The sequence below is a fragment of the Protopterus annectens genome, chromosome 12.part0 (assembly GCF_019279795.1).
Source record: "Protopterus annectens isolate FY-2018-M chromosome 12.part0, PAN1.0, whole genome shotgun sequence".
Taxonomy (NCBI): Eukaryota; Metazoa; Chordata; order Ceratodontiformes; family Protopteridae; genus Protopterus; species Protopterus annectens.
This window is the reverse complement of record NC_056746.1, coordinates 1,172,023,922-1,172,036,549: the sequence shown is the minus strand read 5'-3', so window position 1 is coordinate 1,172,036,549 and position 12,628 is coordinate 1,172,023,922. Positions and strand designations below refer to the sequence as shown.

Genomic DNA, 12,628 nt, shown 5'->3' with positions numbered 1-12,628 from the left:
ACCCACACTGTAAAAATAGCCAACTCCAAATCCAGCTCCAGACAAGTGACAAGTGGAGTACCTCAGGGTTCCATCCTGGGACCGCTCTTGTTTGGCATCTACGTCTCTGAAGTACAGGCCAACACTAAGGGACTCTGGATAACAAAGTTTGCAGATGACTGCAAACTGGGAGCCATTATTGAATCCCCAAATGATGTGGATACTCTACAAAAGGGCCTTACAGAAACAGATGCTTGGTGCCAGAGCCATGGGCTCAAGCTCAATGCCAAGAAATGTATAGTTATCCCCTTTGGGAAAAAACATGTACCCATGAATTACCATATAGGTGGCAGTACACTAAACACCGAAAGTGTGATAAGAGACTTAGGGACACAGGTGGACAATGGTCTCACCTTCGATAACCACATCGCCACAACAGTCAGGAAATCCTTCTATGTGGCACACCTCATCACTAAGGGCTTCTTATCCAGAAAAAAGGAGGTCATTGTCCCACTGTACTCATCCCTCATTAGACCCATTATAGAATACAACACCTCGTTTGGTATGTACCTCTCAAGACATCTGCAACAACTGGAAAGGCCGCAGAAATACCTCACTAAAAGAATCACAGGCCTAAAGCAGATGCCCTATGCTGACCGCCTTAAACTCCAGCTATACTCTGTCGCATATCATCTACTCAGAGGCGATCTCTGCTTAACATACAAGGCCATGTCAAACCCAGAGCTGTTAAACATGCTACACTTAAAGAAATCCCAATCCCTCAGAGCCACACGCTCCAGGGATCTAAACCTTGTCATCACAATAAGCAAAACATGCTGGAGGGATAGGTTCCTGACCCAGAGACTCCCCAGACTCTGGAATAGATTGCCCATACATGTCAAGCAGAGTGCCTCTTTGGCCCTCTTCAAAAGGAACCTTGATTATTGGATGGGAGAAAGGAAATTCACCCCGGGGATCATGTCAATCGCCCTTCTAGACAGTGGTCCAGGGAAGTAAATAGTGTGGGAAGAAATAGCCAGGGAATTGTTATGGCTAGGCTTGTATAGGCCCTAGGGCTGATAGCCTAGTACCAACCTATGAACCTATGAGGTACTAGAAAATGTGGGTGTTGTAAACAAAAGGATAAAGGGACTCCAAAACCTGTCATATGCTGCCAGACTGAAGAAACTCCAACTCTATTCAGTTGCATACCGTCTGCTTAGAGGTGACCTGTGCCTGACATACAAGGCCATGACCAACCCGGAATTAATGGACATGCTCCACCTCAAAAAATCCAAATCCACCAAAACCACTAGAGCAAGAGACTTAAACCTTAGCACGGATATAAATAGGACATGCTGGAGGGATAGATTTATCACCCAGAGACTCCCCATGCTGTGGAATAAAATCCCGGTCCATGTGAGGCAGAGTACCTCGCTGGCTCTGTTCAAGAGAAATCTTGACCGGTGGATGGGAGATCGTAGGTTTACCCCGGGAATCATCTCTGTGTCACTACTGGACAGAGGCACAACAAACTAATGGGCACAGTATTTCTAACATAAGGGGTGGCGTAAGCCACATAACTTTGGGCTAGGCTTATAAATGCCCTGGGGCAGTTAGCCTAGTATAAACCTATGAACCTATGAACCTATGAACCTATGTTGATATATTTTAGAAAAAGATAAGTTCACTTTAGGAAATTCAGCTGCTATAGAGATATCTTTGAAGAGGGGGAATTGTGAAACAAAGGGTATTATTTATTTAGCAGTTTGGAAAAAATGTGTAAGCTTCTATGTTGGGAAAACAAAAAGAACTCTTAAGAAGTGGCTATACAAGTACTACAACAGTCTTAGGGACCAAAACTGTCAATAATGCTCTTTATAAGCATTCCCTGTCTAAAGCCTCCCATGATGAATTTTTATTTGTAATTTGGAAAAAGTAGAAACTGATCTTAGGGGAAGAGACTGGGAAAATATTTTAGAATACAAAGAGCTATTATGGCAGTTTAGACTTAAAGCTTTATGTTTCCAGGTCTGAAAGTTTGCAAGCTGTGTTAAAGCAAAGACCTGCTAAATTATAAAACATGCTGCTCTGAAACTTTTAGAAGCTCTTATTTTTATCATGTTTTAACCTGTTTACAAGTTTTAACAGTGTACAATTTATTTTTAATATTTTTAAGATGATTTATGAGGTTGTTTTTTGCTCTATGTTATTTAACTATGTGTTTTTGGGTGTTCAGTTTTTACTTCATTACTAGCCTTTTAAGGAATAATCATTTGATGCACTTGATTGGTTAATTCCTTGTGTTTTAGTATATAAAAGGATCAATTTGTATTACTGTTTTATTCTGATGAAGTCCTGAATGTAAATAGGAGGAAAGCACTTAATCACTTAAAATAAATTTCATTTTATTTATTTGATTTGGTTCGGGGTTTTTTTTTAGTGCATGTTTGTAGCCCAGTTACCTTGGTTTCTTGTTTCTAAGTTTGCTTTTCGTAACTTCAGCCTTGATTTTGATTGAGCATATTTTGCAGCCATTTTTTTCCCTGAACACTGGCTCTACGTGTACCTGCTTCGATAGCATAAAATAAAAAGATTCAATGTTTTTCTGATTCTGTTTTGGACTGAATCATAACTGAGCAGACTAAATGATGTTTTTTTTTCTGCAGCTTTATTTACTGAAATTCCACATGATGTCATTACCAGAGCTGGGCAAGATGTGGAAATGGCATGTTCCTTTCGAGGCGTAGGCTCTCCTGCTTATTCACTAGAAATTCAGTGGTGGTATGTCCGCAATCACAAGGACTGGACAGACAAACAGACATGGGCCTCCAACCAGGTAATTTCATGCAGCAAATAAAGAAACCAAAAACCTCTGTATTACGGCTATCCTAAACAGCCACTCAATTTTCAAACTTATTTTATTTGCTTTTTCCTGAAAGGTTTGTTCACCCTATTTGTGTTATAAAAGCAGATAGAACTTAAGACATATTCTGATCCACAGATAAATGTACTAAATACTATGACTGTGACTTGAAATTAAGACCAGATGAAGTATATTCTGGATTTATTATTCAGTTGTATCACTAAGGTGAATGAAACATTAAACATATATTTTTTCTAAGCAGTAACTATCATACACAAACAAATGAAATCATTATATCAACACTGCAGACAGCATTCAAGTGTGGAATGCAGAAATATCCAAAGACAAAAAAGAAGAAAGCAGTTTGGCTGGGATATGAACCAATAGTATTCACAGTTCCTTACTGGATGTTATAATGTTACCCTCTTAGTATTGTACCTGATGGATTGCATAACTCTAATGCCACTGTATTAAATGTGGTTTTACCTGGAATACTGAAGCAGAGCAGTAAAGAAATACTGAATTGTTGAGGTGTATGATTCTGCAGACTATGCGTGAAATGACAATCCAATCTCCAGTGCAGTCCAACTGAATGTCAGAATGCCATAACACCCTCTCTGGAGCAACAGACTTTTACAAAGTTCACAGATACTGGGATAATTTATAGCTCATTCTACTCTGGGTAAAAGGCCTTAAGTCTGTATAGATATTTAGAGTAGTTCAGCAGTCACAACACACCATTATAACCTTCATTAGAGGGCAGAAAGGGTCACATAGCCCATCTAGTCTGACATTAAGTGCAATTAGTGGTCAATTAATGATACATCTCCAACATCTTTCTTTCTGCACCTGTTTTCAGTGGTGGCTTATGATACTGTTTGCTGGGCTACACTAGGGTTGGCACCCCTCCATTTTTTTTCTGGACTATCCGTAAATCAAACTGATTTTCTGGTAGTCCGGAAAACACTGTACAAACTCCGGTATTCTGCTTCAAAAAGGAAACAGACTATCGGAGTTTGTAAATCGGCTGATTTACTATGCTTTTTTTACAGAAAAGCATAGTAAATCAGCCAAAAGCAGGCAGCAGGAACGAAAAAAGAGGGCGTTCCCTGCCAAGTAATGTCATCACGATGTCACAAAATGGGCAGAATGTGGGTGGGAGAGGGGGTGGGGTGGGCGGAGTTACTGGTGATGTGAGGGGTGTGGCTTTACTCCGGATTTAGCCACTAAGGAAGGTGGCAACCCTATACAGCCCTGTAATTAAAAAAAACATACTATTAAAGTCAGAAAGTTAACTGTTAGTCAACTTTCTGACTTCATGCTCAGAGTTATGAGATAAACTGAGATGAGAAAAATAAAAAAGTCTTAGTTGACTGGGCTGTTTTCATACCCTAAAGTTGTCATATGGCATGTTCACTCATCCATCCCCTTGATTACAGCATGGTCTGAGTAGGTTATCACTGTTCCTATAGCTGTCACTCTACCACTCTCAAGAGTATACCACAAAAAGGTCTGTGTCATGTGTTCACAGGTGTCTGCAAGTCCATACTGCTACAAGAAGTTAGGAAACTTGGACAGCACTTGTCGGGGGGGGAGCTGACCAACCTTAATGTTACCAGGTGTGGCAAGCAATGAACCATGACATAAATCTCATGGGGATGATGTAAGTATGTTAATGACATGCTATGACATACCAAAGCAAAGGCACATTCCATGGCAGCTGAGAAGTCAGTCATTGGGTAGGGGCTAAGTGAGAGCAGAAGGCTGATGGAGCCATAGGAGTTTTGGACATACCTGCTAGGGAAAACTGACATCAGGATAGACCTTCCCAATGCATGTTTCAGTAGATGATGCATTTTGATGAATCAGGCTAGTATTTATTGCACCACATTTTATACAGTTGCATTGCACATAAACACTGTAGGCTGAACATAGCAGCTGTTACCTATGAATTGTTTTAAGTACATTAGACATCCAGTCAATTTAGGATGGCTGCAGAGGTAGGATGGGCTGGTGAGATACATTCTACATGGATACTCATACTGTGCATGCCACAGGGCATGGTTTTGTCATAGATACTCATTCTTAGACTGTTGTATCTTTTGTTGAGTATTCACTTGGCAGGGCACTGCTGCATTGACACCTGAACAAGCTGGAACACAATGAAAAGCTGATGTTGGCACCTCTACTTAGAATGTGGTGATTCTGAGACACCCTTACTAGAGTCATAGCCTGATAACACAGTGGTACTGCCTTTCTCCATCCTAGCTATGCATAACGGCATCCACCCTCCATACAGGCTGCAGATGCTGCCTCACTTACACAAGAATGTGAGACTGTGCAGCATGAATACTCACCATCTGCAGTGGAGGTGGGGATTCCCAATTATGCCAACCTCCAATGAGGCTTCATCTATAGTAGAAGATGTCCAGACTATATCTGAAGTAGGTAAACTCACCATTTCACAGCCACACAAGCATGGCCAAAACTGCCACATTTTACAGATGGTACCTAATATGTGGTGGTACTTGGGTTCAGCCTACAGATGTGCCCCACAGTATCATCCAAGCACAAACCACTGCAGACCAGCCCTCCATGGTCTTCATTGTTGTGTCATATGACTTCTGTTAGTACATGGAGATCAAGTAATACAGTCATTACTGGTCTGATGAGGGCTGTGGCAGCAGACATTGCGCCATATCCAAATCCATGAAGTGGACAACTGCAATGCCACCATCACTACCCTCACTGGCAGTGTCAATGAGGTCTGGAAAAGGTACTTTCCAGGGATGGCAATAAAAGAGGGCCATCAGAGGTACACAATCCTCTCCAGCATCTCGGTGTTTGCATTCTGCCTTCACCAAGAATGATGCCACGGTATGAGCAAAGGATGACTAACTTCAATAATTGGCTTAGTTTCTGGTATCTTCCAGGGGGATTACATGGCTTTAGTGCCTTATACACACTTAGACCATCAGCTGCACAGATAGAGACAAAAGTTGGAGGAAACGCGATCTACATTAGCACCAAATATACCTGTAGGCTGGTTAAACAGGACAATGCCCTGGAGTTTATCCACATGCAAATCATGAAAAATAAAGTCCCATACCACAACCTAGCAAGCTATGAGTCACCCTGTATGTCCCAAGAATCCCATAGCTCAAACGTAGATCTATTGGATACACTCATTGACTGGGAATCATAGACTGTCTCAAATTTGCTTGCACAATTCCTGGACGTTACTAACACAAATACCCTTGACCAGATAGTGTGCACACCCAGTAAAGGTTCAAACATTTTGGACCTGGTACTCACCAATACTGGAGAGTTCTGTACACCTCATGATGTCATGTCCTCACTGGTGAGGTTGGATCACAAAGCTGTCTCCTCTGAAATAAAAATCAACTCAGTAACCTCAGCAAACCCTGTAACAGCTAAGAATTATTCCAAAGCAAACTACATCCTGTTAAGAGAGAGTTTGTTAAAATTCAGTGCCCCATCTAACCCCAAGTTCACAGCAACCTATCTGGAATTGTTCACAGAAACCATGTACAACCACGCAAATGGCTGTACAGAGGCAGCTGTACCTACTGGAAGTAAGCCAAAACAAACTATAAAAACAAACCACACTGGTAGAATCCTAATCTTAATAGGGTAGATAGCAAAAAGAAAAAAGTCAGGGCTAAAATTAAAAAGAATGGGTCTCATAATGATAAGATCTCTCTAATTAAAAAAAAAAAAAACCAAGAAACTAAGAGGAATAATTAAGTCCAACAAGGCCAACTATAAGGTCAAGATAGCTTCACAGGCTAAAGACAACCACCAGGCTTTCTACAGCTCTGTCTGTAACCTCAAAGGCAGCACACTACAGTGTGCAGAATGGTGGTTAGTGGTGCTACCTTCACTGAGCAGAGTGACACAAAAACTATTGGCTGACAAATTCAACTCAAACTTCAACCTCACTCTTCCTTGCCTCCTCCTATGAAATACCTTCTAGCGTACCCCCCATTAGCAGGGAGCAAGTCCTGGCAGCACTCTATAAAGCCAAAAACACAGCCTCAATGGGCCCCAGCAATATCCCGGGATGCCACCTAAATAGCTTAAAACATGACCTATCAGGACCGCTCGAGTCACTTTTCAACTATAGCCTCAAAACAGGCTTTGTACCACAAGAATGAAGGACTACAATGGTTACCCCATTTCATAAGGGTGGACGATAAAATGACCCCAGATACTACAGACCCATTAGTCTGACTAGTCTAGTATGCAAAGTCATGGAACGAATTATCATGGAAATAATCAACAAAGACACAGACGACCTTTAAATACTGGACCCATCCCAGTCTGGCTTTGTCAGCCAGGGGAAGGTCATGCCTACTAAACCTGATGGACTTCTTTGAGAAGGTCACTGAGACAATGGATGATGGGGAAAATGGTACATACCTCTTACCTGGACCTGGCTAAATCATTTGGTATAATGCCCTATTCGGGTATAGTTGGCAAACTCAGTAAAACACTAAAAAAATAAATAAATAAATCAAGCCACCAAGGCAGTAAAGTTGTAGCAAACAGTTTAATACAAACTTTAGCACAAACAGACTGAGTGCTTTCGCCATAAAATTCAAATGGCTTTGAATTTTATGGTGAAAGTGCTCAGTCTTTTGGTGCTGTATTAAACTGTTTACTACAACTTTACTGCCTTGGTGGCTCAATTTTTTATTTCTTAGTGTTTTTCTTAGTTTATTAGCCTTGTGGCTGTTGTCATTTTCATTCTCTCATAGTTGGCAAACTCATTGAACTGGGCATAAACCATACAGAACTCACTAGTCAGCCAGCAGGCTCAAAGACAGGACCCAGGAAGTCAGGATTGGGGATACCACCTCCACTAAGAGACTGGTCACCAGCAGGATACCTCAGAGCTTCGTGCTGGGACTGCTTCTGTTTGGCATCTACTTCTTGGAGGAAAAGGCAGATGTCAAGGGCCTTTGGCTGACCAGGTTTGCAGATGAACTGCAAACTGGGAGCTCTTATAGATTCTTCCCATGACACAAACATCTTACAATAGGATTCAACACAGACAAATGAATGATGTCAAAGTCATGGATTAAAACTTAATGCCAAGAAATGTATTATAGTATTTTTTTGGGAAAAATGGCCACCCAGGCTAATTACTTCACTGATAAGACACCCTTAAGAGTTGAGCAAGTAGCCAGGAATCTGGGAACATATGTAGACAATAATCTGGCCTTTGACCATTTGGTATAAGTAAGGGCATGACATCCAAGTCCCAGGAAGTCAATACAACTTATTTATCTGTTATCAGACCCATCATTGAGTATAATGCCCCCTTTGGTATGTATCTGAACAGAGATATGCAGCAGTTGCAACACCCACAAAGGTCACTTATTGGGAGTATTCATGTTTTAAACACATTATCCTAGATAGATCACCTTAATGTTTTATCTCTATACTCAGCCTCCTACAGATTACTGAGGGGTGATATATGCCTGACAGTCAAGGCATCCTCAGCTCCTGCTCTGATGGACCTCTTGCACATCCACAAAATGAACAGCATCAGAACCACTAGATCCAATTATTTAAATTTTGCTTGTGATATAAATAGGTCATGTTGGCAAGACAGATATGTGTCTCAAAGGATCCCCATGCTCTGGAACAGGCTCCCATCCATGTGAAACAGAGTCCCTCCCTAAACTCTGTTTAAGTATAAACTTAACCAATGGATGGGAAATTGGAAATTCATCCTAGTCTGGCCCCATTGTCTGTGATAGGCAGATAGTAACTATGCCCAAACTAACATTCCCTCCCACATAACCATTAGAAACTTCCCAACAAACATACCTGCTCAAGAGGTGTAATCAGTGTGAGGTAAGAGGACACATGATGAACAAATGTAAGAAAGAATGCAGAATTTGTGATAAATGCTATTTTAAGATGCAATTCCGAGATATTGTCAGGACCCATCAATGCAGTATTTTAGCTTTTGATAGCACTTTTAGGACTTGGTCTTGTGTGATGGTTGGTTTAGTTATATAATTATTATGAAAATAGGAGTAAGACAGGTGTGCCCCATAAGTGATATATTATTTCCATTAATTATGAATATAGTATGATCTAAGCTGTTACATGAAATGAGGAGTGGTATGTATTTTGTTAAGAGCAGTCATATGTTACAAATTTTACTTCTTATGCAGATAATATTTTAGTTATAGCTAAGAGTATATTATAGTTAGAAAATATGCTAGAATGTGTTAAATGTTTAGGAGGTTTTGGGTTAGAACTGAATGAAAAAAAAGTTGCTAGAGGTTTAGGAGATGAAGGAACTATAGGAAGGGTTCTGCTTTCTAAAGATGATAATTTTATTATGAATACCGTTTGGGAATAAAGAAGGAATGAAAAAAAAAGTGGGAAGGTATGATAAGCAGAATGAAGGTGATAGGAAAGTTATGAAAAGCTGTCAGAAGGTTTATTTGATTAATTATGTTATTATGTGGAAAACTGATTGTTTAGCTAAAGTATACATGATTCCTAGTCATAAAGAAAAAGAGATATTAAAAATTATACTTAGTTGTTTTGGGGGATTCCTGAAAACAATGAGTATTATATATGGAAAAAGCAGAAGGTGGTTTGGGGTTAATACATTCTGTAGTGAATGCTGCATTTATGAGTTTAAGTATTAAGGGAAAAGGGAAGTTGAAGGCAAAGAACTGTTTCTAGGATTTTTGAAGTGAAATATGGGGAGTGGTGGAAATGGAGGCTGAAAATAAAAAAGAAAAGGAACAGTGAAATGGAGAAATAATGAAGAATTGAAGAAAATTAAGGGATTTTGAGGTAAAAGATTGAAAGGTTACACAAAACAAGTGGTGCAAGAACATTGTTAGAAGATGTCATGGAGTGAGTCCTTGGGAGAGGTTAATTAATAATATTATTGAAGCAAGTAAATTGAGAAAAAATAGATTTAGAAATTTTGTAGAATGTCAAGATTTGTTATGGCAATTAGGAATAAATAAGTTGCCTGTGAAGGGAAGTATTTTGTATAAAATATTGTCTTAAAGATTGTGTTTATTTTGTAATGAAGAACATGTATTTCTTTATTTCGAAACGGTACAGAAATTAGGGAAAAGAGTTCTTAAAGAAGGGGCATTGGGTGGTATATAGAAAGGTGGAAGGCATACATATGAATATGATTTTGTATGTCTTTATGGGATACAAAGTAAAAAGTGTGTTAGGAAATATGATAAATTTATTTTTGGAATTGTACGTAATATTTGGAAGGCTAGACTGAAAGAAGTATTGTATAACAAAGTCTGCAACTTGGCAGAGATTCTTGGTAAAATAAGAATATGGTTATGGCAACAAGAATTGGGGGAAATGATGGTTACAGCAATTTTTTTCGTAGATTTGTAAATAATTTATCTGCTATTGCAAATAAGATAAAAAGTGTAAATTTGTACATATAGGAGCCCTACTCTTTTCAATAGGTGCCATGGGATCTTTTACATTCATCTCAGCTACTGCCAACTCAGACAGATGGGACTGTGGTTTCACATCTCATGCAAAGGATGACGCACTCAGGAGTGCAGCAGCATTAATACTGTACTGCAGTGTAAGCAATCCAGTCACCTGGAGTGTGAATAGAACATGCACCCTTCTAGACTTCCATCATCAAAGGTGACTGTGCTACCTGTTAAGCCACTGAACATGCTCTACAAAAGAGTATTCTAGAAAACCTGTGAAGTGCCTATTTGTACATTATTGTGAGTAATGTGATCATGCTGGTTGTGTTGCTAAGACTGATAAAATATCAGAATCCAGGTATGGAGTCCAGCAGCAGGACAAGTTCCATGATATAAGGCATCCCAAAGGAAGGTGCACTATTTTTTGTTTGCTTTGTTAAATGGACACCTCTTTTAGCTCCACTTTATTTATGTCATAAATGACATATTTTGTTTGACATGTAATAACTGGGGAAATTCAAGAAACACAAAAAAAGCAAATAACTGTTTTCAAGGTTTGCTTGCACCAACGATAGCTCAGTCTTTGAAGAGTTAAATGGTGACGTAAACATTTTTTACATAAAACACACATTTCATCATGTGACATTTCCCATTGCAGTTTCTCATCTCAGATCACTTGTATCTAAATTTTTTATTGCAGGACGCTGGTCCCTAGTTGTCAGGTCCAGGTAGGAGTGCTGCAACACACCCTGCCTATGGACAGAAGTAAGCAACCCCTTGTATGGTGATGTACATCTCCTGGAAAACAAGTCCACCAAGATAAGCTACCTGCAAATTTCGTATTCTATAATGCAGCAAGGAGTTGTCTTCACTCTGTCCTGACTCTGCAAGGCAAAACTGTATACCCAGAGAACTAGTGAACTCATACCACTTTCTGATGCCCTCTAGTCTTCTAAAAAGGTTTTGTTAATAAACAAGAATGAGAAACTATGGAGCTTTTCCAGGCATGGCAGACAAACCTTCCTGACACTTTGGAGATAGCCATATCTTTAGCTATATTTCTGTCATTAACTTGACCTTTAATTTTTTTAGCTTGATGCGTGTTCTATATTATGCAAACATATACTAGGATATCTGATGCAAGGGAGCTGCGCCCAGCTCTTCACCTCTTCCAAACTCAAAATATTGTAACTCCACAGTCAATGTTTATAACTAAAGAAAATGATATTATACTGCAAAGTACAGCATGACTGTGGAATTATTGTGGGGAGTGGAGGGGATTAACTCTTCACCTCATATTGGAGGGTGTGGAGTAAATAGCCCCTTATATTCATTGAAGTGTTAGATTTCATTTCTTCGGATTTTATGCAATTCATTTTATTTCACATTAGTTCTAAAATGTAATATATGCTGCTATTTCAAATGCACATGCTTTGAAGCCTGTGCCAGTGGTGCAGAGACATAAGGCTCTGATTATGATCATGGCAACACAAGTCCTTTTAGCAGCTGGAGCATTTAGCAGTGCAGGCAAGAAGCATGGTTGTGCTGATCCTAGGGAATGGAAGCATGCAGGGCACAGATTGTCCTGAGCTCTGGCAGAGGCTTATTAGAGAGAGAGACCACCAAGCTGGGCATTTGGGAGGACTAGGAGGCAGGTCACTGTAAGGGTCTGGGAAGGCATGTCTTCAACCCACTCTTCATTGCCCACCAAGCTGAACAATAGATGACAGCATGCTGGGAGGGGTAGTTGGGCTATGAACTGCTGAATGTCTGCAGCACGTAACAGCAGCAGGAATATGCATCCTGAAGAATAAGGACAAAAAAGAATTTCTGGTGCCATGCATGTGTCTCCCAGTGGGATCAGTCACTCCCCAGGATATTACTAATGAGCAGCGTAAGGTCTACTCTCCAAGAAATTATCGGAGACAGCCTGGCCAGAGCAACAGCAGGATCGAAAGGTTGTGCAGACAAGGTAACACGGAGAACAGCTGGAGGCTAAGTGAGGCTAGGGGAGAGTGGGGAAATATCTTTGTTTTGAAAATTCAGTGTTTTGGATTCCTTTTTCTGATATTTATTTTTATTTGCATTCTTTTTTCTGCAGCTATGCTGCATCTTGCTCACAATTTTAAATTTTACAGAGCGTCAGTTCTTTGATCTAAATAAACTAACTGATCCAAGTCACTTGAACATGGCAATGAACATCTTTCTATTTTCTTTTCTTTTCTTTTTTACTGACAGAAGATTGGCTCTATCATGGATTTAGTTAGTATTTTGAGGCAAAATAATAGCTGAACATGGAGCTCTCTGC

The 12,628-nt window shown here is 39.8% G+C and overlaps 1 protein-coding gene across 1 annotated transcript in view; it reads left to right on the top strand.

The window, feature by feature from the left end:
• VSTM2L (V-set and transmembrane domain containing 2 like) overlaps positions 1–12,628 on the top strand; it is a 626,272-nt gene that overhangs the window by 565,425 nt on the left and 48,219 nt on the right. Inside the window, exon 2 of the mRNA XM_044090204.1 lies at positions 2,649–2,818. Within this exon, the coding sequence (XP_043946139.1) occupies positions 2,649–2,818 (170 nt within the window). The remainder of the gene's footprint in view (positions 1–2,648; positions 2,819–12,628) is intronic.